Below are 23,036 nucleotides of genomic sequence, written 5' to 3'. Positions count from 1 at the left end.
GCATTGGCAGGCAGATTCTTTACCACTGAACCATCTGTGAAAACCCATTTATGGTAGAGCATATGATAATCTTTGCCAATGAATTTTTTTCCCCCCCCCAAACAGATGGGTGAGAGAGTTTCTGAATGAAGAAAACAAAGGTCTCGATGTTCTGGTAGAATATCTATCATTTGCGCAGTATGCAGTAACGTAAGTAAAACCTGGCTTGTTTCCTTTTAAATTTTATGTGGTCACAGAAGATGCAGCTCAGTGGTAAAATTAGATACCACACTGAGGGGAAAAACCCAGAAGCAGATGTGGTAAGGCTTAAGGAGGTTTGTTTCTGTTCAAGTAACTAAAAGAAAATCACATAATTTTTGGTAGAAATGCTTTTACGGCAAAAATAAAACGGGAGTAAGATCACCCTTAGAGGAGTCCTTATTTCAAAAGAAGTGCTTTCTTTAGTGCTCAGGTTTCATATGTTCATATGGCAGAATACTCTAGCAATTATTGGAAGAGGTATTATGATATATTATTGAGTGAATAAAGCAAGGTACAGAAGAGTGACTCCTTTTTTATTTAAAAAAAACTTGTATGTGTATATTTGTATGTGCTAGTGAATACAGAGAAAATTAATGCAGAAATAGATAATAAACACAGTGGGAGTAGAGGAAATGGGGTAAGCAAAAGGTTAAATGTATATATATTTGTATTGTTTTGACTTTTCCTTTATAGGGGGTAAAAAAGAAAAAATGGGGAAGAGCAGGAAAAATTGTACTATTTCACCTTACTTTTGTTGATTCACAGTTTTCTCATTTGCTAGGCTTCTGGAAAGATTTACAGTAGGAATGAAAAGTGTATATTTGAATGATGCATTCTTTTCTCCACTTTCCCTCTTTAATCGAAAACTATTCCAATATCCAGAGATGGACAGTCTCACACACACATATTAAGAAAATAATACTGTATTATTTTTAATTTTATTGGAAGGCATTTTGGCCTACATGGTGCTGTTTTTTTTGGTCTCAGTTCTTTTTAAAGCAAGAACTTGTTTTTTTATTGCTCCACTTTAAGATGTAACCATGTGTTATCTTATAATCCTCATTACTTCCTTGAGAATTGGTGAAGAGAAAGCTGTAATTATTCCTGCCTTGATGCTGCAGAAACTAAAGTGTTAACTGAAACTGGCTTGATGAGTTTCAGTTTTGATAGCTTTGTTTATGATATGGACTATATTAAGAAAATTCAACAGATAAGTTCTTATCTTCATGAGAAATTGTCTTCTGAAATATAATGCTATTGTTTATAGCATACTCTTCCAAAGGTTGTTTCTTATCTACCCCTATTACATTGAAAACTGCTAATCTCCCCTACACTTCATATTATATGGCAAAATGGAATAGAAGTATTATCCTATTGCATATTTTAAAATCTAGAAGAGTATTTAATAAGGAACTAAGGAAGGACTAAGAAACTTCAGGAATAATGGAAAAGAATTGTGTACTAGTAATATGTTTGCTGTAATCGACCTTTAACCCCATCACATCAGAGCTTATAAACCAGCTTTCCCAAATGCATCTACTCATAAGACCAGTGGGAAAAGGTCATGCTTCTCCAAGGGAATTTTTCTAATTTGAAGCCCAAGAACAAAGACAACAGCAACAAAAAAATAAGAACTCAGAGCTTTTAGTTCCTAATCTTCTACTTTTTAAAATTTTAGAATTAACTTTACAGTCTTTGCTTATTAGTCTTACTTTTGGTTTAATTAGAAAATTATATGTAGATAAGTAATTTACGTTTTATCCTTTCTTGAAACTAAATGGGCTGAAAAAAGTTCTTGCTATTTCTTAGCATGTGGCAATTTTCTTTCCTATGTAATGTGAAACAGCAGACTCATGCAGCCTCCCTAAAACAGGAGCATTCACCAAGTTGCGTGTTTCCTTTTTCTGCTCGGTGAGGGGGTGGGGGGATGAGCTGAGAGGAGCATAAGGATGCTGAACGGCTGAACATATGGGGGCTGCAGAGTGACTTAGCATGAGTCTTAATGACATGGGTGATCTTAGGATGCCCCTAGGCTTACTTCTCTGATGTCAGTTATAGGCTTCTATTTTTAATATTTAAGGATCTGTTTGATTACTCAATTCCACGTCTTTTCTGTTCACTGGTTTCTGGATCCTAAGGAACAACAGAATTGTTAGACCCATTCAATGACTTTGTGCATCCGTCTCTGTTATCTGGATTAGAATTCAATAGATGGAGAGTATCACTTAGTTTACAGATGGTTGTTCTAAGCAGATATTTTCTTTTGGCAGTCACACTTGTATAAAAAGTCATACTTGCTATTTCCAATATGTGTTATTGATATTTCTTCCATGATAGCCTCCAAAATCTTACAGATGATACTAATTAAAGCTGCATTCTGTTTATTTTCCACCTGATCAGGTGTTCTTGTTGGAACTATGGCTAGAAACCATTGACAAAATGTATTTTTGAGAAAGTAGAGCTACTAACTTTGGCAGGGGAAAAATGCATAGAACACAGAGGCCTGTGTGTTAAAATTTTGTTCCTAAAATTATACAGGGATGAGCAATTTAGCCATTTATTCTAACATGGTTAACATGAGTAATAACCTCAAAAATATGCCAGAGAAACAACAGCCCTACTTTAAAGAGCACCACACTGGGGAGAGATTCCAAAATCAAAGCAAATTCATAACTTTGCAAGTAATGTATCACATATGGTTGGAAAAGCACATTTGCCAACGCACTAGGGGAAAATGCTCGGTGAAAATTGATGGGTAGGAATAAATTAGTATAAGCCTAACATATTGACTCGTTAAAGCAAAATGTAGACAGCTCTAAGATCTTTTTTCCCTATCCCACCAGAGCTCATTAGTAATCAGTAAGTCAGCAAGCCTTATAATAAGATGCAAATAACACGTTCCTAGTTGTCATTCTGTATTTTTGAAGCTAACACATAGTCCATGGAAATTCATTTGTATTCCATTATCAGTTTTCTTTATTTGCAAAAACTACCCATATTAAGGTGCAGATGTGTAATTGGAAGGAGCAAGTTTTACACATCCGTGTGTTTGTGTGAATCTGAATTAAGTCTTGAGTGGCATTTCTCTTTTGTTTTAGTTTTGACTTTGAAAGTGTGGAGAGCACTGTGGAGAGCTCGGTGGACAAATCAAAGCCCTGGAGTCGGTCCATTGAGGACCTGCACAGAGGAAGCAACTTGCCTTCCCCCGTGGGCAACAGTGTATCCCGCTCGGGAAGACATTCTGCCCTGCGGTGAGTGCCTGAATTCAGGAACAGGCGGGTTTGGCAGGATACCTTGAGACAACTTCTGTTGAGGATCCTGGGCTGTGTATGTATCACTTGTATCTTGTCCCACAACACTTGTGTTATCAACGATTCCAAATGCGGATTCCTATGGGAGTTCATGGGATCATCTGTTGGGCAATACTCAATGCCTTTAAGTAGCTCGCTGCAAATACTACTCTTTCAGCACAGAAAGAAAATTCTTCCAAGTGTCACAGCAGAGCAGTCTCCATAGACAGATCAGTTCCTGAAACCCAGGAGATGCTCACATCCTGGGCTGTTTCCTAGGTAGAATCAGCACATTGAGATCTGAGAATCTCAGGAACGCCTTATTGTTATTTAAACCCTGCTCCTTCCTCTCTTCTTCCTGTGGTAACTCAGGTGTGTCTTCTGTGGGTTGTGTCCTTAGTCATAGGTGCAGTGATTATTTTTATTAAAGAGATGCCTTTAAGCATTGTTCCTTGGGTGGGGTGTGCTCTCCAATGTCAACCTTCCGTTTCCTCCTACAGATTCCTTCTCCTTTGGTTGAAATACCACCTTGCTAAGGGAGGATGGGGGGTGAACACCTGTATTACTGCTGAGTATATCACTGAAATTGTACATTCACTCATACCTACTGTAGAGCTTGGTGGGTTTTTGTCATGGAAAGTTAAAGTCTTTATAAATTCAGTTCTGCTCAGGATTTGATGTTTGAATAGTATGCTTCTTATCAGCCATGCAGATTTTCCTTGTTTGGAAATGCCAAAAATATTAACAGCTTTGGAATTCTTCAGTAATAATAATGAAGAATTGTATGTCAATTCTTCTCACGATTTTTGCAATAGGTCAAGGGCTATAGGAGCCTGGTGGGCTGCTGTCTGTGACGTTGCAAAGAGTCAGACATGACTGAGCGACTACGCATAGCACACGTACAAGTTTCCCAGGTGGTAAAGAAACAGGTTGCCAGTCTTGTTAATAAACCTAAAATTGACTTTTGGCCCCAAAAAAAAAAAAAAAATCGCTTGCCGATGCAGGAGATGCAGTGTCAGTCCCTGGGTTGGGAAGATCCCCTGGAGAAGGAAATGGCAACCTACTCCAGTATTCTTGCCTGGGAAATCCCATGGATAGTCAAGCCTGGTGGACTATATATAGTTCATGGGCTTGCGAAGAGTCGGATACAACTGAGCACATGCGTGTGCATGCAAGGTGCGTGCACACACACACACACGCAAGGGCTGTATAACCTTCTAGTCTGCATCAGCTTAACATGTGGACAGAGGATTATGTGGGCTGATTGGGAAATTGAAGGAGGGCCAGTTGTGCCTGAAGAACTCCCTAATCACTCTGTAACCCAAACGGAAAGTGTTACAATTTATACAGCTATAATGATGTGTAAGGAATTTAATTGACAAAAGTACATTTTTAATTTGCTTTTTCATTGTTTCTTACCTGGAAAGTATCATATACTGGCCAGCTACCATCTTAACAAGAAGTTATTTATCTTTAACTACAGGATAATTGCTTTACAATATTATATTGATTTCTGACATACATTAACATAAATCAGCCATTGGTATACATATGTCCTCTCCCTATAAATCCTGCCTCCCATATAATTCATTTTAAATTGGAAAAAAAAAAGACCCAAAGTATATACAGAGACATGATGGAAATACTGTTTTGAGAAACTTGGGAAGCATTATGACATTTCTGGTTGGCAGGTGTGTTGACCAAATAAGAAGCCAACATTGTGTTCTTTTATTTGTGTTTAAACAGTTTCAGGCTCAGGAATGGAACATTTGAAATTCCTTTGACTCCTTCAGTTCAGTTCAGTTCAGTCGCTCAGTCGTGTCCGACTCCTTGCGACCTCATGAATTGCAGCACACCAGGCCTCCCTGTCCATCACTAACTCCTGGAGTTCACTCAAACTCACGTCCATCGAGTCCGTGATGCCATCCAGCCATCTCATCCTCTGTCGTCCCCATTCTCCTCCTGCCCCCAGTCCCTCCCAGCATCAGGGTCTTTTCCAATGAGTCAACTTTTCACATGAGGTGGCCAAAGTACTGGAGTTTCAGCTTTAGCATCAGTCCTTCCATGAACACCCAGGACTGATCTCCTTTAGGATGGACTGGTTGGATCTCCTTGCAGTCCAAGGGACGTTCAAGAGTCTTCTCCAACACCACAGTTCAAAAGCATCAATTCTTCAGCACTCAGCTTTCTTCACAGTCCAACTCTCACATCCATACATGACCACTGGAAAAACCATAGCCTTGACTAGACGGACCTTTGTTGGCAAAGTAATGTCTCTGCTTTTTAATATGCTATCTATGTTGGTCATAACTCTCCTTCCAAGGAGTAAGTGTCTTTTAATTTCATGGCTGCAATCACCATCTGCAGTGATTTTGGAGCCCCAAAAATAAAGTCTGACACTGTTTCCAGTTTCCCCATCTACTTCCCATGAAGTGATGGGACCAGATGCCATGATCTTTGTTTTCTGAATGTTGAGCTTTAAGCCAACATTTTCACTCTTCTCTTTCACTTTCATCAAGAGCCTTTTTAGTTCCTCTTCACTTTCTGCCATAAGGGTGGTATCATCTGCATATCTGAGGTTATTGATATTTCTCCTGGCAATCTTGATTCCAGCTTGTGCTTCCTCCCACCCAGCATTTTTCATGATGTACTCTGCATATATGTTAAATAAGCAGGGTGACAATATACAGCCCGGATTTACTCCTTTCACTATTTGGAACCAGTCTATTGTTCCATGTCCAGTTCTACTGTTGCTTCCTAACCTGCATACAGGTTTCTCAAGAGGCAGGTCAGGTGGTCTGGTATTCCATCTCTTTCAGAATTTTCCACAGTTTCTTGTGATCCACACAGTCAAAGGCTTTGGCATAGTCAATAAAGCAGAAATAGATGTTTTTCTGGAACTCTTGCTTTTTTGATGATCCAGTGGATGTTGGCAACTTGATCTCTGGTTCCTCTGCCTTTGCTAAAACCAGCTTGAACATCTGGAAGTTCATGGTTCACGTATTGCTGAAGCCTGGCTTGGAGAATTTTGATTCCTTCATGGGCTCTCCAAAAAAAAACAAAAACCAATATAGCAATAAGTTTCATGACACTTGTTGACTTGAAGCTTCAATTTTTTTTTTTTAAACAATGTGTATCAATGTATTCCAGGTCTAATGGATTCTAATTCTGTATTTGGTCATTTGATAGCATCTCTAACCTGTAAAAACAGCAACCAGAGGTACAGGTATATGCAACATATTGCTTTTCACATACCGAAAGATTGTTGGGCTTCCCTGATAGGTCAGTTGGTAAAGAATCTGCCTGCAATGCAGGAGACCCCAGTTGGATTCCTGGGTCAGGAAGATCCACTGGAGAAAGGGATAGGCTACCCACTCCAGTATTCTTGGGCTTCCCTTGTGGCTCAGCTGGTCGAGAATCTGCATGCAGTGCAGGAGCCCTGGGTTTGATCCTGGGTTGAGAAGATCCCCAGGAGAAGGGAAAGGCTACCAGTATTCTGGCCTGGAGAATTCCATGGACTGTGTATAGTCCATGAGATCACAAAGAGTTGGACACAACTGAGCGATTTTCAAAGACTGTTAACATATGTACTTTTTTTCTCTCTTCCTTCTCCTTCCTCTCTCCCTTTTCTTTTCTCTGCTGCCTCCACTTTTTGACTTTATTTTTGTTGGTCTTCTTTTTCATTCTTCCATGTCATTTCTGATCATCATCTCCTCCTCTCTCTTGCCCTTTCTCATCCTCCTGTCCCCTCTTCCTCCAGTTCCATTCATCTCTCATGTCACCACCAGATCAGTTTCTCTGCCTGAGTATCTTCAGTTCAAATGCCACCAGAGCCGCTTCTCCCCTTGTTGCCTCTGGAGCACCTTCAGTTTACACATTGATGACAGGGTGCAAACCGGAGCATCTTGTAAGGCATGGACGACAGTGACAGTGATACCCAAGAGAGCTTGCAGTGTGTGGCAGCGGAGCGCGGCACCTGCTCCCTGTGTTATAGTGTGACGACTGCATGGCCTCACTCCATCACCTCGTACTGGGGGAAAGCCCAGCACCTCTTAAACTTTGATTCTTTCTGTTATCATATTATGATTCTTCATTTTAAGAGTTTGAGCCTTCAAGCAATACTGCATTTTAACTAATATTACAGGTTTGTTTTTTGACTGATAAAAAAGACACTCAGTCACATTCTGTAGAGACGATTTATTCTGGTATCTTTGTTTGATTAGAATATGTCTTCTGTATCCAAATGCAGATTTTCGTTTTCTTATCCCCATCCCCAGATAATAATGTAGATTCAGCAGTCTTATCCTATATCACTTGACAAAAGGGTTGGTTAAAAACTTGGAGGAAGAAATGAGATTTCAAGAAATTTAAAATACTTCATATATATATATATGTATATATATATATATATAAAAGACAATGAATGTGGCTTGATTGAAGAAAAGGAAAAATGGTCTACTTTCAAAACAAAATTCTAACGGTGCACTCTCCTTTTCATATTTAGCCTTTTAAAAATACTTAAAATAGATGGTTAAGCATTTTATGACATGACATTCACCTGGAGTTGTATCAACTTGTAGATTCTGTACTATCATAAGTTTATCAGAGTAGCCAGTTGTAGAAATGTTTATTGATGCAATGGAAACCTTGAGTGTGCCGTCTCATAAGATTAGAGTCTGGTGTGCCTTCAGTTAAGATAGATTTCTGTTACTGATCTAGCTAAATTAAATGATGTCTTTTATGCATATATGGACACTCTAGATTTTTTAAGGCAAAGATTGCATTAACTCAGATGTAAGAGAAAGTAATTTTTAAGAATGTCATGGTTAATGCCACTAAACTTAATTAAGCTGACTTCCCTGGTGGCTTGGATGGTAAGAGCAGCTGCTTACAATGCAGGAGACCCAGCTTTGATCCCTGGGTTGGGAAGATCCCCTGGAGAAGGAAATGGCAACCCACTCTAGTACTCTTGCCTGGAAAATCCCATGGACAGATGGAGGAGCCTAGTAGGCTACATTCTGTGGGGTTGCAAAGAGTCGGACACGACTGAGCAAAATCACTTTCTTTCTATAGTTAATAAATCAGTATTACAAGGTTTAAAAGAAAGTGGTGGAGCATTAGGAATCTGGAGGGAAGAGCAGATTTAAACTAGGACTTTGAGGGATGGCCAGAGTTGCTTGTCTGGGTGAGGAAAGGCTGTTGCAGGTAGACGTAAAATGAACGAACATGGGAAGACCAAAATCTTACATCAGAGATCAGATCTGTTTGGGATAGAGGGAAGATCCTGCCTCTCTAGGACAGAGGTTCTGTGATCTTTGTAGTGGGATAGGACTGTCTAGTGGTGACTGGGTCATAGACATATCAAACTGGGAAAGCCTTGCAGGTCACCCTTACTGACCTTCCCACTTAAAAGAAAATCATGATCCCATATTTTCTTTAATATGTATTAACTCCTACTTACATTTCTTTCTAAGATTTCCTAGAACAAATTTTACTGTTTTTCCTGAGATTATTATCTTAATGGACTGGCATTTTGTGAAGTCATCATCACTATATTTAGCACTTACATATACTTACTGGATTTACATGAAGAGTTCAAATTTACATCCTTGTTTACACATCTTTAATCCTTTCCTGGCAATGTTTTTCATAGGAGTAATTCTTAAAACTGCTTAAAAATGAGCACAAAGATATTGGCAGCATTGATTTTTATTGGGGAGAAAAATAGAATTTGTTGAGTGTCCACTGTGTGCCCGGCACTGTCCTAAGAGCCCTCTGTGATTGTTCACTGCTTACAAGGCCTCTACGAGATACATACCTGCCGCTGCCACTGCTGCTAAGTTGCTTCAGTCATGTCCAACTCTGTATGACTCCAGAGACGGCAGTCTACCAGGCTCCCCCATCCCTGGGATTCTCCAGGCAAGAACACTGGAGTAGGCTGCCATTTCCTTCTCCAATGCATGAAAGTGAAAAGTGAAAGGGAAGTCGCTCAGTTGTGTCTGACTCCTAGTGACCCCAGGGACTGCAGCCTCTGTCCATGGGATTTTCCAGGCAAGAGTACTGGAGTGGGGTGCCATTGCCTTCCGCATACCTGCTACTACTAGTTAATACTGTCACTCTGAGGAAACCAAGGCCTCTAGCGGTTAAGCAACTTGCCTGGGATCTGAAGTGAGGTGGCCAGACCCCAACTGTCATGTCACATGATCCTGCCTATATATTCACAGAATGATTTTTTTCCCTCAGTAAATATACTGTTTTAATATCAGGGTGTCCAAATGGAGTTATGTAAATTGTACTGTGCAGAAGAGGACTTGTTAAGCCTTCCCAGAAACTGTGTCTTTTTCTACTTCACCCAAAGGTGCTAAATGCCCTCGTGGAGACCTGATTAACGTGCTGGATTTTATGTACTTTACAACCATTAGAAGATAACCATCATATAGAAACATGAAGGAAGTTTCCTAAATGAAAGACAGGAACAAGAAAGTTCTCTATGAACACAGTTTTATTTTTACCTATTTGGAAATGAGGACTTCCCAGTGGGCACAGTCGTAAAAAATCCGCCTGCCAATGCAGGAGATGCAGGAAACACAGGTTTGATCCCTGGATTGGGAAGATCCTCTGCAGTAGGAAATGGCAACTCACTCCAGTACTCTTGCTTGGAGAATTCCATGGACAGAGGGAGCCTGGAGGGCTACAGTCCATGGGGTCACAAACAGTCAGACATGACTGAGCACACACACACACATTTGCAAATGGGAAGACATTGAAAAGAAGGTTTAACACTGGAGTGGATTGCCATTTCCTTCTCCAGTGCATGAAAGTGAAAAGTGAATGTGAAGTCGCTCAGTTGTGTCCAACTCTTCACGACCCCATGAACTGCAGCCCATTAGGCTCCTCCGTCCGTGGGATTTTCCAGGCAAGAGTACTGGAGTGGGGTGCCATTGCCTTCTCCACTTACGAGTTATTATTTCAGTAGTAGCATTTTACCTTGAATCTTTATTGTGGGTGAAGAAGATCACCTAACATTTTAACTTAAACCGTTAGAGTAGCACATAAAAAATATACTTGAGTTTTATAGTTAGAAGCGAGAACACTTTTATCTTGATTCTCAACAAGGAGATTGAACTCAGTTTTGTTCATTTTCCAACTTCTGTAAATTAAGAATGTAATTTCTGAAATGATCATTATTCTCTCCTTCTTCTCCCCCTGAACTATATAAAATCAACTCAGATCTTCTGTAGTTCATGACTGAGACTTGTAACCTATATTTTTTTCTACGTGTATTCCTTTCCCTTAACTTTATTTATTCTAAGTTTTCCCTTTGGAAGGATCTTGAGGAATTTACCTTATCTGCCAGCTTGAAGGGGAAAAGTTAAAAAGAAAAGTATATTTAAACAGTTATTCTCAAGGTTTGAAGTCTGTTCACCAGATGAGATGGCAGATGTTGGTTAAAATTTTCAGTAACGCCTACTTTAGAAGCAGAGAAAATGCTGAAAAGGAGTAGAAGCAGAAAGAGTAATGGATGATCATTATAGCCAATACCTGGGTTTTATTTCTGCGGAAGGGGCAATGTTGAAGATGCCCCTTAACCTGCTGGACAGTTGACCTGAAGATCTAAAGTTGCAGAAAATGCAGTACCCGTGTATAGAAGAAAGACTTTGTAAATTCTTAGACTTTCCAAAAATAATCTGTAACTACAAATTGTCACTTTTCCTTTTCAGCACATTTGTAAGCAGAAACAAGTTTGAAGTGTTAGGCTGTTGTGTTTCAGATTTTTGCATTTCTTTTTTATGGGGTGTTGTAAAAAGAGAAAAATGTACTTGGGTTGAGTGTACATTCCAGATTCTCAGCTTGAAACTGATTTTAATGACCTTGCTAGTAGAAATGGTGACAGTTGTAATTATAGCTTGTGGGTGCACCATACTGGCAGATGTCAGGCATTTTTCACTGTGAGGTTTTCTTCCCTTGTTCCACTTCTTTATTGGGACTTTTGTCCAATAGAAAATCGACTGAAAGAGGCTATGTGAAAATGGAAAAACAAGCCTACCTGACCAGTGCATTGTTGGGAATCTGGTTCACAGATGCTCAGATCAGATCTAGGACCTGCCTCATAGGCTGTGAGATTAACAGTTCCTGTAAAGAACCTGGCACAGTAGTGTGTAGTCAATAAATGTTAACTGTATAAGATTGAAAAAAATACTGAAGATGACTTAGCAAATTCCTCCAGCTACAGTCTGGAACCTTCATCTGCAAGATTGATTGCATCCATAATATGTGAAGGGTGCATTGCTAAATGCTGAGGGTACAGAATGACACATGGAATAATACATTTGTACATAATATATTCATTCTTGAGAAATGAATTTTTCATATTTGCATCATTATATTTTCATAAAATTATAGGAAAGTGTTCGAGAATTATTAGCCTCATTTTACAGACAAGAAGGCTCAGAGAAGTTACCCGTAGGTAGTAAGTGATAGAGCCAGAATGTATAATCCGAGTCTTCTAACTTCTTTCCACTCTGTCAGTGTCTTTCTATATGATTTGATTGAGAAGAGTGTGTGTGTGTTCATGCTCCTACTAACGCATGTTAGGTATCACTTGTGTATAACCAGAACTAATTATATGGAACCTTAGAGACTAGACCAGACCTAGAGAAGAGTCATAACTTGGTCTGCATGTGACACATGAGGAAGGTTGGGAGGAGAAGGTAGCAACCAGGGGAGGAAGAGAGAGCTGCAGGAGCAGTGGTCAGCTGTGAGACAGCATGGTTTGTTCAGGGAACAGTGAACAGATAAGTCTGGCTAGAAGGCATGTAGAGCCAGGTTATGTACTGTGTTATGTACACATACAGATGTGAGAGTTGGACTTAGAGAAAGCTGAGTGCCGAAGAACTGACGCTTTTTGAACTGTGGTGTTGGAGAAGACTCTTGAGAGTCCCTTGGACAGCAAGCAGATCCAACCAGTCCATCCTAAAGGAAATCAGTCCTGAATGTTCATTGGAAGGACTGATGTTGAGCTGAAACTCCCATACTTTGGCCACCTGATGCAAAGAGCTGACTCATTTGAAAAGACCCTGATGCTGGGAAAGATCGAAGGCGAGAGGAGAAGGGGACGACCGAGGGTGAGATGGTTGGATGGCATCACCGACTCAATGGACATGAGTTTGAGTAAACTCCAGGAGTTGGTGATGGACAGGGAGGCCTGGCGTGCTGCAGTCCATGGGGTCACAAAGAGTCGGACATGACTGAGTGACTGAACCAAAGTGGGTACTGTGTTGAAGGCCAGGCTGTGGAATTGTCATTTTGACACATTGACAGTGATTTATTGAAGGTTTATGAAAAGAGGGGCCAAATATTGATGAACATAGAAATATTTCTATTGAAAAGTCACAAGCATTAGTTTTCCTTGGACACTTTCCCCATAGGGTCATATCCTAATTAGCCACTCCATAGCAAATGCCTTTTATACAAGGAATATAATTGAAAAACAGAAAATTCGAACTAATGGCCCTTCATTCATTTGATGGAGCCTGTTGATTCATGTATTCCATTCAAAAAGCATGTAAATGAGACCTTACAGGTTCTGTTCTAGCTATCACCTGGTTCTCTGATAGGAGAATCAGATGAACAGAACATTTCAACAACTGAATAGAAACAAATGTTCCTTAGGAGTTTTGTGTAACCAACACCCCCCACATATCTCTGTTTCTGTCTCTGTTTCCCCAACCTGCTTCACTCCCACTTCAGACTATCTGGGTTCCACTCTTTCAGCTCTGTTTCTTTTGGCTTTAGAGACAGAGAAGTGCTTGGTTCATTTTTTTTCTTTAGCATCAAGTATTAATATTTTATGAGTTTAATTGATAGAAAAACTATGCCCAGGTGATGTCATGTCTGAATAGTCAGGGAGAGGAAACCGAAAACGCCAAATCTTAGTAAAGTTCTATTAGTCCAGACCTTGGAACCATAAAAGACTAGTACAGTTATGCCAAATGATGTGATGTACTCGGATGGCATTGCATTCCAATTGGGCTGAATACTAACATTAGCTTCCAAGGGCGTTCTGATTGCTAGTCTTTATTTTTAGGTTTATTTAGTTTATTTAGTTTAATATCTGAGTAGTTCGGTTACTTGAAGATACTTTTGTAAGAAGAATAAAATATGCCTTGTCTTTTTCTGTTGCCAATAGGACCTAAATATTGCAAACCTCACAAACATTAGCATGGAGACTTCACAGAATATTTTCAAAAACCTTCTTGATGGACTCTGGGAAGACCTGATTAGGTCAGTTCAGGGAACATTCCATTTAAGGTTCTGCAGTAACGTACTGTTCTTGGATAATAGGAGCTCAAAAGGAGAGGCAGACATGTACAAAACTCACGTGTAGGAATATGTCTAGAAATAAATATATTTCAAGACAATAGATGTGTGATCAGATGTTTTTTTTCTTCAAGGCACCACTGGTTAAATAGCAGTTTCTGTTTGATTTTGGTGCTTTGCAGATGTAGGTCTTGAAAGAAATTCAGGGTTTGGTCACATGTAGCTTTTGACCAGGAGTGGGTCTTCTCCTGTACACGTAGAATTATCATAGACACATTACTTATAATTAATTTTTATGTTATCACCCGCTGTTATTTTTTAAAGAATACTGCTTTAATTTTTTATTTACTTATGATGCTAAGAACTCTTACCATGAGATCTACTTTCTCAACAATGTTTAAGTATATGGTACAGTGTCATTGACTATAGGCAAGATATTATTCAGCAGATCTCTAGAACTCACTTACCTTGCATAACCAAAACTTTATACTTGTTACTAGCAGTTTCCCATTCTACCCTCTCTTAAGGCCCTGGCAGCCACCATTCTACTCCCCACTTTAGTGAGTCTGACTATTTCAGGATTCTCATATAAATAGAATGATACAGCATTTGTCCTTCTGTGACTGACTCTTTCCGCATAGTGTACTGTCCTCAAGGTTCATCCATGTTACGACATATTGCAAGATTTCCTTTATTTGAAAGCTGAATAACATTCCAGTGTATGTATCTACCATAATTTTCTTTTTATTTCTGTGACTTTTAATTTTGATGTCATTGAAAACTGAAAAAAGGCAACAATAGTACAATGATTCCTCCTTATGCTCTTTACACAGATTCAGCAATTGTTTTAACATCTTGTCCACTCTGCCGTTTGCACATTTGCTTTGTAAACGTACACGCTTTTTAACCATTTGAGAACAAGTTACAGAATCATGCCTTTTATACTTAATTATTTTTGTGCAGATACCCTAAGAACAAAGACATGCTCTTACATAACCATGGTGTAATTCTTAAAATCAGAACTTTTACATACTGGCACATTTTTAGTTCAGTCTGTTTAGTTATTCCAGTCTATTTCATAACATTTTTTCAAACTCTGTCCAGAATCCAACACAGGGATCATTTATTGTGCTTAGTTGTGTCTGTGTAACATCCTTTTCCTTGGAACCATTCCTTTCCCTTTCTTTTTTTCTTAAATTGAAGTATAGTTGCTTTGCAGTGTTGTGTTAGTTTCTGCTGTGCAGCAGAGTGAATCAGCTGTATGTATACATCTGTTCTCTTTTTTTTATTTCTTTCCCGTTTACGTCCCCACAGAGCACTGAGTACAGGTCCCTGTGCTCTACCGTAGGTTTTCATGAGTGATCTATTTTATACATATTAGTGTGTATATGCCAGTCCCAGTCTTGCAATTCATCCCGCCCTCCTTACCCTCTTAGTTTCCTGACCAAGGACTGAAGTCTTGCCACGGCAGTGGATGCACCAAGTCCTAACCACTGGGCTGCCAGGGAATTCACAACTCTTTCTTTGTTTTTCAGGACTTTGATATTGTGTGTCTATGTGAATATATAAGTTAATTTTTTATTGAGATACAATCATTGTGTAACGTTGTGTAACTTATACAGTGTGTTGATTTTGTATGTTTATTCATTGCAGTGATTACTACCATAACATCAGGTAACACTTCTGTCACACCGCCTCATTATTATTTTTTAAAACCATATTTTATCCATATTTATCCACTTACCTGTTGATGGGCATTTAGGTTGTTTCTAGATCTTGGCTTCTGTGAATAGTGCTGCAGGGAATGTGCGTGCAGACACCTCTTTAAGATCTTGGTTTCAGTTATTTTAGAGAAACCTCCAGAAGTGGGATGGCCGGAACATTACATGGACAAGTTCTATTTTTGTTTGAGAAACCTCCGTACTGTTTTCCATAATGCTTGTGTAACTTGCATTCCCACCGGCAGTGTACATGAGCTCTAATTTATTCTTGTTAACACTTGTTTCTCTTGTCTTTTTTGATAATGCCCATCCTGAAAGTCAGTATGAGGTGCTTTCTCATTGTGGTTTTGATTTGCATTTTCCTGTTAATTAGTGAGCATTTTAAATGTACCTGTTAGCCATTTGTATATATTCTTTGGAGAAATGTCAAGTTCCTTTTGCCCATTCTTTAACTGGATAATTTTTGTTTGTTTTTGCTATTGATTTGTGGGGGTTTCTTGTATATTCTGAATATTAACCCCTTATTACATATTTGGTTTGTAAATTATTTTCTCCCATTCCATAGGTTACCTTTTCACTTTCTTTTATTGTGCTTTTTAGATTGATGTAGTCTCACTTGTCTGTTACATTCTTAAACCTGAGGAGCTCGTTCGGAATTACTGTAGCATTTTTTTTTTTTAGACTTTCTTACAGTGAGTTGTGGTTTAAGGACACCAAGACATGGTTATAACCAGAACTCTAGTGAACGCTGTATCTAGTTCAGGCTTGAATACATACCTGGTAAGAGAAATTCCTGTGTATCTACTCTGTGGTCAAGTAGATCCAAGAGAGCTACTTCCCCAGGTTTTGTCTGCTGACCTCGACATTCTTTTTGCTTTCCGGACTCAGAAATCGAGGTTTGAGTTGCCTTGTCATTTATTAGAAATCAATTGGTTGGCTCTCACTAATCAGTCATTCTAACAGTCTTTCAAAGCAGAGATAGCCTCTTCTGCATGGCACCTGCTGCCGGTGCTGGGCAAGTCGAGGTGCTCACTACCAGCTCCTGAGCAGATGGATTGCCACCTGTGAGGAAGGCAGCGCAGCTGTCACCATAGTACTAAACAGGGCACATTGTATAGGTTTCTTAAAAGATATTTATTTGTGCCAGTTGCTTAAATTTTTTATGTGTTTTGCTCCCTATAGCATTGACAGTCACTTCCACATTTATTATTATTTCATGTAAACTTATAAAACACTGATGCATAAACTAATACAGCCGGTTAGAGTCATTTTTCTTTGGTTTTGATCTTAAGTCAGTTTGGGCACATGTTTCTCTCCACACACATAGAACTTGGTGACTATTACTGGCAGTTCTTCCAAGATAGTGTCTTACTATCTTTGAATGTGAGGGTAATGTTTCGTTTTCATTCAGTGCTTGACAAGAGAGCGGGCAGTTCTCACAGTCGATGGAGAAGAGTGCTGGAGAAATTTGGTGGTGTTCCTGTCAGAATGACCTCTCAAAAAGCAGGATTTCCTTAAAACTCTTGAGACCTCAAAAACACAGCTCTAAATATCCCTTCTCCATTATCTTGTCTACAAAGGACAGGAGCTCCAAAAGTTGGACTTGGGGTTGTTTTCTGCCTCTGGGAAACCCCTCTTTTGTGTCCACAGACCTAGAATCTCAAAACTCTTGCTTGCTTGTCTGGAGGAGGAAGGGTAGTCAGGAAGGCATTTAGTCCCCTAACCTCGTGGTCCAGGCATTGGGTCACAGCCCCTCTATACATACGGATTACCCTTGTTTTTCCCTTTGATTGTTCTCTGATCCTGACGTCTTAGAGAACCAGCTCCAAGTCACCAGAGAAATGTAATTCTTGCAGAATCTTGTTTGACTGTTCCTTTGAACTTGAAGGAATTGTTACATGTATTCAGAATGAATAGGTTCTCAGGATTCTCTAAATGTTATGAGATGTCAATGAAAATGGTGAAGTACAAGACCCATGAAAGCAATGAGAAAACCAGCAAAATAAGCCAGAGCCAACTGTTTCAGAACTCTAGAGAGTGAAGTCTTGTAGCAATCTGGGAAACACCGATTTAGGAAAAACAACTGGATCTCAGTAAGAATAGCTAGCTTGGTGACATTTTAACTTGTGCTGTGTCCCCTTCCTCCTCCTCTAGATCCACAGTAGGCTCAAAAACCATTAGTTCTCATAATCTGAGTATAAACCACCAGTCTGGTAGGCAGTGGAGGAGGAGCAGAATGGAGCTGCCAGCTTTCTTCCTCTTCCTACATTAAGCTGGATGGACCGTGAGGTTTGGGAACTGCTAGTGAGGAAGCCAATTTCAAATCTCAGTTAAGGGAACATGTACCATTTACTGCTGAAAAAATCTAGGGTCAGTCGAGATATTACATGGGGCAAGACTTGAGCTTATCTGCCTCAGTTATCCATAGGAGACCATAGGGAAGCTAGTACTGCCTCCCACTGGGGCCTTTTTCATATATCACAATGCATTGGGGCAGTCTCCAACATGGCCCTGATTTATATGTTTCTTAATAACTCCAGGAAGAAAATATTATAGTTCTTGTTTTGCTATATGTAATTCTGTAACAGAGCACATGCCAAGGATATTAGACTTCCACAGAAGCACCCATATCTTCTACTGAGGCAGTGATGTCATCCTTGTAAAACTTAGGTCTTTGTGGAACGTTTATTCAAATAGCCAAAGTGGGATGATCAGTGTTTGTGAAAGATGAAGATAGGTTAGCCTCAAGGGCTGTGGCATAGAACCGGATGTGCCCTTATCTACCCTGTTAAAGATAATACATTGCATCATGTTTACTTGTGTTAACCTGACTAGGCAGGAGCTCCTTGTGCATGCAGTGTTTCACTGGGATGACTAATTTCATGTGAGTTGCTTGCATTTTTAATTGGTGATGGACTCTTGCTGTGATGTTCCAGCCCTACCTAAATGAATCCGTGTGACTCATACGCTTGGTAGAGGTGTGTGGCTCTAATCAATCACCCTCATCAGTTTTCTCTGGAGAGTTACTCATGGCATTCTGTTTTTACTGGCATCCAGGTGGGTGTGTGTGGGACCAGGGAAAAGGATTTGCAAAGCTTAGTTGTTCTGATGATACTTGGGTCTTTTGCTGCATGTATTGTGGTAGAATTTAGCTTCTTCACAAAACCCCTCAGCTTGGCTGTCTGTTTATGGACCAGCTCTCCACTCAAGAGGCCTTTGGGAAACATTCTTCTGTGGGATGATTGAAGTAGGGAAAGTGTTATCATCTTATGATCTAGTTAGCCTTCTGTCGTCAGATGAATATAAACCTAGACCATCTGCGAGAGGTTTTTTTTGGTGCAACTTTTTCTTTATTTGGAGACTACTGTACATCCATTGTAGAAAATTTTAAATATAGATAAAGATGAATGGAAGTGTCTTGTGATTCTGTTACGCAGATTTGTGAGATGGTGTGTTTTAAATCTGTGTTAGACGCATACATATGGAATCTAGAAAACTGTTTCTGATGAACTTATTTGCAGGGCAGGAATAGAGACACAGACGTAGGGAGTGGACTTGTGTACATACTGGGGGAAGGAGAGGAGAGGACAAATTGAGGGAGTAGCATTGACATACACACACTCCCTTGTGTAAAACAGATAGCTAGTGGGAGGCTGCTGTATAACCCAAGGACTTCAGCTCAGTGCTCTGTGATGACCTAGAGGGGTGGGGTGGGAGAGGTGGGAGGGAGGGGATGTGTGCATATATATAGCTGCTTCACGCTATTGCGTGGCAGAAACCAATATAACACTGTAGGGCAATTATCCACCAATTAGAAATAAATTTAAAAAAACAGATCTGCATTAGTAACATTTCATGTTCAATTATGTTCATTGTATGTCACCTTCTGATACCCCACAATTTGTCCTTTCCTTTTATACTTCTTGAATTAGAGCCTCATTCAAACAACGTTCATATGCCTAAAGATAGTTACCACGGTTCAGTCTGTATTAACTTGGTCAAATATGGCTTGATTGAAGAAAGGTTGTATGAGGGTTTTCAGGATCATGATTTGCGAGAAAGTGTTCTCGTTTGAGGTGTGCCTATTTGAGAAAATGTTCTTGTTTGAGGTGTGCCTATTATCGCTTCAGCGTACTGTGATGTGCAGGTGTGTGTACACTTATTGAGTTCCTTTTACACATTAGAACGTGCATGCAGCAGAAGGGGTGGGCTGAGGTGTGAACAGAGAACATCTTAGCACGGAGGCTACCCATAAAATCTCTTGCTTCCTAAAGTGATGGTGGCTGAAGCAACATCTTGAGCTTTCATTTTCCCTTAGCATTTAATAGAGTTTAGCATAAACAATAGTTGCTTGGGAAAACCAATTTTGGGCCTTAAACACAAGGTTTGGTTTGATTTCCTGTGGTTGATAGAGCACCAGAGGCCAGTTCTTTAAGACTGCTTATTCAATCTGGGAGTGCTTGTGGAAAGTTCAAATGTAGTAAATTGTTAGTGCCAATTCTTTCGGTGTTTTAGAGTCTATTAAAACCAGCTCTATGCGGATGTGTTTCCTGGAGAGTATTGATATTGTTCATTGGAGCTGGATTTAAAACATTGTTCAAAAAGGTAAAAGGTGGAAAGTTACTCAGGTGATAATTAAAGCAAATAAATATCTGATGACATAAATGGCCAAATTCTACAAAATGTGCATGCTGAAGAGTAGGTTAATGTACATGCTGACCCATGACACAGTCCCTAGAATCTAGCCTTGGGGACTTAAAGTGATTCTCGGTTGTTTGCAAATACTTCATTTCTGCCAAGGTAGAGAGTTGTGACGTTTATCAGGTATGCATTTACTTAATAGGGGAGAGTTTTTTTTGGAATGAGAATTCCAAAATACAGAGAAAAATTTATTACTAAGTTAAAAAAAAAAATCCTTCCTTGCCTGGTAAGTGATTGAGGATAAAGATTTAAAAAGAAGACTTTGCTTACAGAGTGGATCAGCCACTGTGTTCTGAAAATGCTCAGATACTGCTCTTCTTAGCCACCTAAGCCTTAATTCTATATGGTGGGATAATTATTGGAGGAGTGGGGGAAAGATATCTTTTAAGAGCCAGGACAGAAAACTCTGTTGGGCTGACAGCATAGGAACCTTTGACAGAGAATTCATTAGCACATATGGCTGCAGGCAGTAGCTTTTTCATGTGACCACCTGATGGATGAGTCAGGTTGAGAAGCAACCTGTAGAAAGCAACCGCCCTGAATTCCAGGGAGGAAACTTGGGGGTTTGGTCTCATCTCTTAACGTCTACTTGCTCTGTAGATGTAACATCTTGGGTCATCATTTTTCTCATCTGTATCAGGAAAGGTTGATGTAAATAATATCACAGATCTCCTTAAACTGTCAATACTATGGTTAGTTGTTGTTACTGGTTATGGTGGTGGTTTAACACAAGTTCCAATGTTGCCTTTAATTCTGTTTTTATGTAAATAAAAAATCAGAGAAAAATTAATTTTATATTAACTATCATTCACCTTAGAAAAAAAGTTCAACTTTTTTTAAGCACAGAATAACATTAATAAATTTTTACTTACTTTAACTATATCAGTTTTACTTATTGACATCTTTGTATGCTTTCTAAACGCCTTGAATATTGGTAAGTATCCATGTGCTTTTTCATATTAGATACATTTCAAATGTTGATTCAGAAAATGTATTTGAGATTAACCACGTACTACAACAAATACAAGTCTTTTGTGTTAATGTTTAGTAAGTTGGATATTATAATCAGTGTTTACTGGTTTCTGCAAATAATGTTAGTAAGGACAATAACTCCTTAGAAAGTCTTATTACGGTATAGCTGATGTTACAGATTAATAAATAAAAGGGAGGAACCTGCTATGTTACTTTACGCCTAGGAAGTACCATTAAATGTGTAAGTTTGGTCTGCTTGCTGGAATCATTAAACTTTATTTGGAAGTGATGTGGAAGTATGTGCCTGTGTGAATGACCTATTCCGTGTTCGTAAAGAATAGCTGGCTTTGGTCAATATATCTTCTGCAGTCACTGCTGCATTTAAATATAATTTAGCAAAGGACGATTGATTCCCTTCAATAATACCTTTTCTTTTTTAAAACTCAGATTTCTTTGTTTTACACTAATCATTTGTCTGTTTTATATTAGAGAGAGAGTTAGAAATAAGAAATACAAACCTGAGGTTAAAATAAATTCAGAAGGGCAGAGGAAGGGAGAGAACTTTGGGTATAGACTAAGAAGATTACAGATTCTTGGGTTAGACTAGTCATGTGGTTGTGAAGCAGCCCAGATTCTGCGAGACCTCGGTCAGGTATGTCAGCCATCATGCTTGGGCTGGAGTTATGACAGAGTGCAACACCTTTTAAAACTATATTTTAGAATTTGAAATTAGGCTTACTAACAGCGAAATCTGAATGTGTTTCCTGAACTTTGTTTTTGCATTCAAAACTGAATTAGGCTATCTTCCATTGCTGAAACGTTGTTTTCCAGGGTGAGGAAAGCAAGACAGTCCTTAGAAAAAACATTCCTTAAAAGTAGCATGAGCAAACCAGATTTTGCACAGTCAGGTATGTTGAGGCAAGTGACTTACTGGGGTGCTTTTCAAAAATTTCTTTGGCTCATTAGTAGGCTTATGTAAATGAGTCATCTTTTTTTCTGTTTGATAGTTTTTGAATAGAAAATGTCAAAGTTCTGCTCAGCTGAACCGTTGGAGACAAACCTGTCAATTCAGTTTTCAACTCTTAGTCTGCACCTGTGAGACTTCTGAAAGCAGTTAATATTAATCATGGCTTCCTTAAAATTTTTTAACTAGCTTAATTCAAGGAGAGGGAAGGTCTATAGCTGCTTTTGTGGAGCATTTCTGTCATTGACTCTCAGAAAGTAGTTGATGGCTTTTGAAACTTGTTTTCGTTTCAGGCTTGGAGTTGCAGAGAAAACTTACCTGTTTTTCCTCTGAAGCTGTCATTTAAGGCTCATAATGAAACCCTTAGAACTGTCATCTTTCTAATTCCCCTGTCTTACACTGTGACTCTTTATGCCTGGTATACTCTGATAAATCTGCAGAAGGGAGAACTAAGGCCTAGTAATGTAGGCTCTCCAGAATGAACCCCGACGTTGTAACATCCTAACCATTTGAAATGTCACCACGTTTCTATCTTAGTTTTAGCTGCTAGACCAGAGTTTGGGTGAGGGTGTGGGGGCATATGGATACTATTTAGGTTTTGCGTATTAAAATTCTGTATCACAGGCTGATATGACAGCTGTATGACCTTGCCTAGGCTTAAACTCTGAAACAGGGACTCTTAAAAGCAGTGATGGGAAGGTACAGTTAAAATTGGGTCAGATGATAGGAGATCTCTGTACAAGCTGAGTTTTAGCCCTTCACTTGTTCACATATGTAATCTGCGTGCATGTCATGTCTGAAAATCTAGCTTGGTCTGCACATTAGAGCCTGGCTTGTTGATGAGTCTCATGTACAGTCTGATTTGTTATATGCTGTGAGTGGAGTTGAGCATCACTGTCCATGGGTATATGGCCTGACAAGATGATAACAACTGCACAAAATTGTCTAGACCCCACAGTGGAAACAGTTTTGTGGTGATGGGCTGCTTGTGCTGCTTGATGGGTTCGTTAGTGGTGGTTTGACTTGCAATCTTCATTTAGGTGTAGG

The 23,036-nt window shown here is 39.3% G+C and overlaps 1 protein-coding gene across 5 annotated transcripts in view; it reads left to right on the top strand.

Annotated features, from left to right (window-relative positions):
• FMNL2 (formin like 2) overlaps positions 1-23,036 on the top strand; it is a 332,517-nt gene that overhangs the window by 240,349 nt on the left and 69,132 nt on the right. For 4 of the 5 annotated variants that reach the window (XM_069577505.1, XM_069577507.1, XM_069577506.1 and 1 more), the window contains exons 5-6: positions 106-189; positions 3,120-3,272. In XM_069577505.1, coding sequence (XP_069433606.1) covers positions 106-189; positions 3,120-3,272 — 237 coding nt within the window. The remainder of the gene's footprint in view (positions 1-105; positions 190-3,119; positions 3,273-23,036) is intronic. The other variant, XM_069577508.1, reaches the window with a different exon arrangement.

Source organism: Ovis canadensis, chromosome 2 (assembly GCF_042477335.2).
Source record: "Ovis canadensis isolate MfBH-ARS-UI-01 breed Bighorn chromosome 2, ARS-UI_OviCan_v2, whole genome shotgun sequence".
In the NCBI taxonomy this organism is placed as follows: Eukaryota; Metazoa; Chordata; class Mammalia; order Artiodactyla; family Bovidae; genus Ovis; species Ovis canadensis.
This window is presented reverse-complemented; position numbering and strand designations above follow the sequence as displayed.